We start from the raw sequence: 5,014 nt of genomic DNA, 5'->3' as shown, positions 1-5,014 counted from the left end.
ATAGATCTATATATTTTATATTTAACCTAGGTATTCTCCAACTCACAAAACGTAAAATCATAAAGAAGATATTTTTTAATAAATATCTTCGTATCTTCGTACAACCTTGACAGAGTAAAAGAGTAATTTGAAGTGACCTTCCCTCGTAAAAATATGGCTGTGCACGATTTCTAACTGAACCCTTAATAGCGTTGTTTGATATTATATTATCCATGATTTTGTCGCTTCAAACTGTTCATTTTCATTTGAGGGTTCTTTGTGAAAGTGACTTTAATATTTCTTGTTTATATTTTACAAGAAGCAATGGATAACACTTTTTGAGATCAGAATAAGGTTTCAAGGGTAACGTTGTAAATCGGGCATTGTCATCTTTGCAAGGAGGGTAACTTGAAATTACGCCAACATAAATAATTTTCGGAAACGTTTTTTTATGTCAGGCGAAATTTTGTATCTTCCGCTGGGTAATATCAGTGCTTAGGATCCATTTAATTTTGATGCGGATCCGGATCCTTGATCCGCAATGGAAAAAATGGATCCGGATCGGGATCTAGGTCATTTCTTAAAATTTACTGAATTTTTTTTTTGACAAAGCAGAATTATCAAATTTATTGTCTTTTTTCGCTTATTTGCTAAAACTTTATGAACCATTAACAAAATCAGGAAATTTTTATAATCTCTTTTTTTCAATAGTTCAAATTTGGGTTTTGAGAGTAAAAAATTTATTCTTCAGTATTTGGTTGAAATTTTGCCCCTTGGTTCCGGATTCGTGGATCCGCCATTTTTGCGGATCCGGATTCAGGAAGCCAAATACTTGCGGATCCAACGGATCCGGATCCTAAGCACTGGTAATAATATTGTTGTTATGTAGGGAGATGTGTGCCCGAGCTCCCCTGGTTATGTCTGAAGACTTGTTGAGGGACCTGGCCGAGTACAAGACCTACAAGGACAAGGGGGTCATGATGGCTAGCAGGAGTCTCATTCAACTGTTCAGGTACGTCATAATCTAAAGGTACATGATTATGAAAGTAAATTGCAAGATTGAAGTCTTAGATTTTCCAATTAAATGTTTTCTTGTTGAAGATATTTAACTGATTAAAGCTGCTTTTCTCATCCTTGTGCGTAAGATCAAAACTATATGAGTTACTTTGTCACAAAACCGTAACAGTAGTTTCGCAAAGAGTTTACCTTTTCCTTCTCTGTAGTTTGGTAAAAGTCATTTTTCGTACTTATTAAGGTGTTAAGTGCGTGACTTTTGTCAATAGCTTCTTGTTAAAGGGACTGTAATTGAAAAATAAAAGGGGTTATAGGCTGAAAGCTGTGTATAGCTCTTAGTCGCGACCCATGGTGGTCACGTGTTTCTGTCTGTATCACGTTACCAGTATACTGCATTTTCATCGGCGGGTGTTCTCGTGACGTAATACGGACTTTATAATAATATTATTAATNAAGCTTTCTTATATAATACTGGGAGAAAATATAAGTTACAATTAGTCTGAAGGATATCTTCGTTTCAGATTAGTTGCAGATTTGCTGAATCTGATCTGTTTAATCCTACTTTTTCTATACAAAATTGTATATATATGAATTTTCGTATAAAGGTATTGAGTTTTAGCCAACAACTCGTATTTTCTAATCCCTAAATCTTTTCAATCCATGTATAGACCTTAAATATTTCAAACTGTGATCTATGTTGGCTAAAATTATCTAAGATTGAAATATCTCAGGTTGATCTCATTAGGTTGCTAAGAAATAGAGATTCGAAAATTTGAGTTTGTTGCAAAGACTCAATTTCCTGTGACACAGTTTTATATAAATTTCTCGAGACAGGAACATCAGATATAATTTTCATGGGTCGCTATCAAGAGCTAAATTGATTAGCTTTCAGTCTATGTTCCCTTGCATTTTTCCTTTACAGTACTGAAAAGTCACACTTATTTAGCTAATACTATTTTGCAAATGATAGAAGCCATTTTGTGCTTGCTTTGTACTTAACAGAAGTTATTAGGTATATATTACAATATTACGTGAAAGACGTCAGTCGTCAGTTACTTAGAACATAATATAGAAGTCTTTAGGTGCTTGTTTAACGATTAGTTCATAATAGAACTCACAAGGTCACTTTTTTAATGTTTAGTTAATAATGATCTCACAAGGTACTTGTTTAATGTTTAGTTCATAATAGATCTCACAAGGTACTTGTTCAATGTTTAGTTCATAATAGGCCTCACAAGGTACTTGTTTATTGTTTAGTTCATAATAGAACTTACAAGGTACTTGTTCAATGTTTAGTTTATAATAGAACTCACAAGGTACTTGTTTAATGTTTAGTTAATAATAGATCTCACAAGGTACTTGTTTAATGTTTAGTTAATAATAGATCTCACAAGGTACTTGTTTAATGTTTAGTTTATAATAGAACTCACAAGGTACTTGTTCAATGTTTAGTTCATTAAAGAACTCACAAGGTACTTGTTTAACGTTTAGTTCATTATTGAACTCACAAGGTACTTGTTTAACGTTTAGTTAATAATAGATCTCACAAGGTACTTGTTTAATTTTTAGTTTATAATAGAACTCACAAGGTACTTGTTCAATGTTTAGTTCATTATAGAACTCACAAGGTACTTGTTTAACGTTTAGTTAATAATGATCTCACAAGGTACTTGTTTAACGTTTAGTTCATAATCGATCTCCCAAGGTATTTGTTCAATGTTTAGTTCATAATAAAACTCACAAGGTACTTGTTCAATGTGTAGTTCGTAATAGATCTCACAAGGTACTTGTTTAATGTTTAGTTCATAATGGAACTCACAAGGTACTTGTTTAACGTTTAGTTCATAATAGAACTAACAAGGCACTTGTTCAACGTTTAGTTCATAATAGAACTCACACGGTACTTGTTCAATGTTTAGTTCATAATAGAACTCACAAGGCACTTGTTTAATGTTTAGTTCATAATAGATCCCACAAGTCACTTGTTGAATGTTTAGTTCATAATAGAACTCACAAGGTACTTGTTTAGCAAATGATGGAAGTCATTAAGTATTTTTTAAGTTAATGATATTTATGAGTCAGAGGGTGTTTGTTTAACTCATAATAGAAGTCATTGGGTACTTAAGTAAATGTTTAAGTCAATAGGGTACTGTTTAGTTTCATTGAATTTATTAGGAGCTTGTTTAATACTTCATTAACATGTTTATTGAAAACCCTGCAAATTGTCTTTTCGTTTTCTGCGTGTTTTTTCTTTAAAAAGTCTACAATGATTTTGATCGCTGATCGCTTTAAATTAGTTGTTATTTGACCCAAGGGGTGGTGTGTTTGGACAGCTTTAAAAATGGAACCTCGAATTTTCCATGGTTGAGTTTTTCTCTCCATAACTTAAAAACGGTTTACCTAGAGTGTTCAAACCTATTTAATTTTTCCAACTTCATAATTTAGATCTCAAGATTTTAGAATGTTCGAAGTCTATGTATAGGATGAGGATGGTAAAAAAAATCTCAAATAGTTCTAACTTTTTATAATTAGAGCTACAAATCTAAACTTTACTGTAAAACCCTTGAAATGCATCCTTTTGTTAAAGTTTATTGTTTAAGCTTTCTTATATGAGCTGGCCTTAAGATAAGATACTCATAAGACTATTAAAATGCATCACACTCCCCTATCTCAACTTCATGGACTAATCTATTATGGGGGGGGGGGAACCTAACCCCCCCCCCCCCACCTTTATTGTATCGACCTAAAGCCCAGGGTGTTAAAGGGTTAAAGAATTATACGATGTTTCTAACTAAAACAGCAAAAATATATTGCTTGCATAACATTTCAGTTATACTGTAGCTAGCTGTCTTGTTTGAACTTCTATTACTATGTTTTCTTTACTTCCTAATATTAAAATTTTCTCGCAACTTTTTGTACTTCTTAACTCTTATTACCTTCTTGTCTAAAGTATCTTACAACCCCCCCCCCCCCTATCCTAGATATTATTTTTGACTGTCTGTATATCAAACACGTTATCCTGCCCCGACTGTCTGTATAACTGTAGGAACAAAGTACGCCCTAGTGCTCTGTCCCAGTTTCTCTCTCCTAGCAAAATTGAACACCAAACGTACTATGGGAGATACAATATACCCCGTACTATTTAGTTCTAGAAATCATTGAATACGAAAAGCTCCGCCAGAGTTCTGCCCTCCTAGCATTAAGGAACATTTTTGTAGAAATAGTACTCATAGTACTTTTCCCTTAAAGTATGAAATTTTCTCTAACCTGCTGCATAGTGCTTGAAATGCATACTGCAGACTGCAGAGTACGGTATAGTAGAACTAGAAGATATAAAGGCTCTCTCTCTTACTTCAGCTCATATTTTGTATGGTTCCATTGCAAATTCTAAGACAAAGAAACGTTGACATAGTTAGCGAAATTGGGAATACATTTTAAAAAAAGAAGAAAAAAATTAATTAACAATTTTTGTTTAAAAATATTAAAAATAATACTGATAAAATTAGTTGTAAATTAGAGTTGGATATAGGCGAAAATACGAATGTAGCCCTAGAGATTTCTAAAATCCGCATTTTGACTTTAATGTTGAAAAACGTCGAATAGAAGTAACACTTTAAATTTATCCTAATTTTTTGGTGATTATTTTGCTGAACGTTTTTAAAATGTAAATCTATTTTCTCGATTTTACAGAAAATACAGTAGACACCAAGGAAACTGTTCCGTATTTTAGAACAACGAATCCTGAGCTTCTACACAAGAAGGACCGAGGCCGACCCACGGAGGCCGTTGTGGTGATGAAGAGGAAGGGGTTCGGAGAAGGAGATGTGTTCGAGCATGTACCCGGAGCAGAGGTTCTGGATCTGGAAGAACCAGAGGTCTCTGAGCCCCCGGTTAGAGCAGGGAAGAGAAAGAGAGGAGATGACGAAGAAGAAGATGATTCTGGTATGGAAGTGGATGATAATGAGGAGGAGGTAAGATCAATATAGATCCAGAGAATTATTTTTGGTTTTAATGTTTAGTT

At 33.6% G+C, this 5,014-nt stretch overlaps 1 protein-coding gene across 1 annotated transcript in view; it reads left to right on the top strand.

Annotated features, from left to right (window-relative positions):
- Positions 1-5,014, top strand: part of LOC111704591 (protein SDA1 homolog) — a gene marked incomplete in the record, with an annotated part of 10,250 nt that overhangs the window by 3,214 nt on the left and 2,022 nt on the right. The window contains 1 exon segment of the mRNA XM_023476874.1: positions 4,724-4,964. Coding sequence (XP_023332642.1) covers positions 4,724-4,964 — 241 coding nt within the window.

This window comes from Eurytemora carolleeae, unplaced genomic scaffold (genome assembly GCF_000591075.1).
Source record: "Eurytemora carolleeae unplaced genomic scaffold, Eaff_2.0 scaffold537, whole genome shotgun sequence".
Taxonomy (NCBI): Eukaryota; Metazoa; Arthropoda; class Copepoda; order Calanoida; family Temoridae; genus Eurytemora; species Eurytemora carolleeae.
The sequence above is the reverse complement of the archived record's forward strand: the minus strand, read 5'-3'. Positions and strand labels throughout refer to the sequence as shown.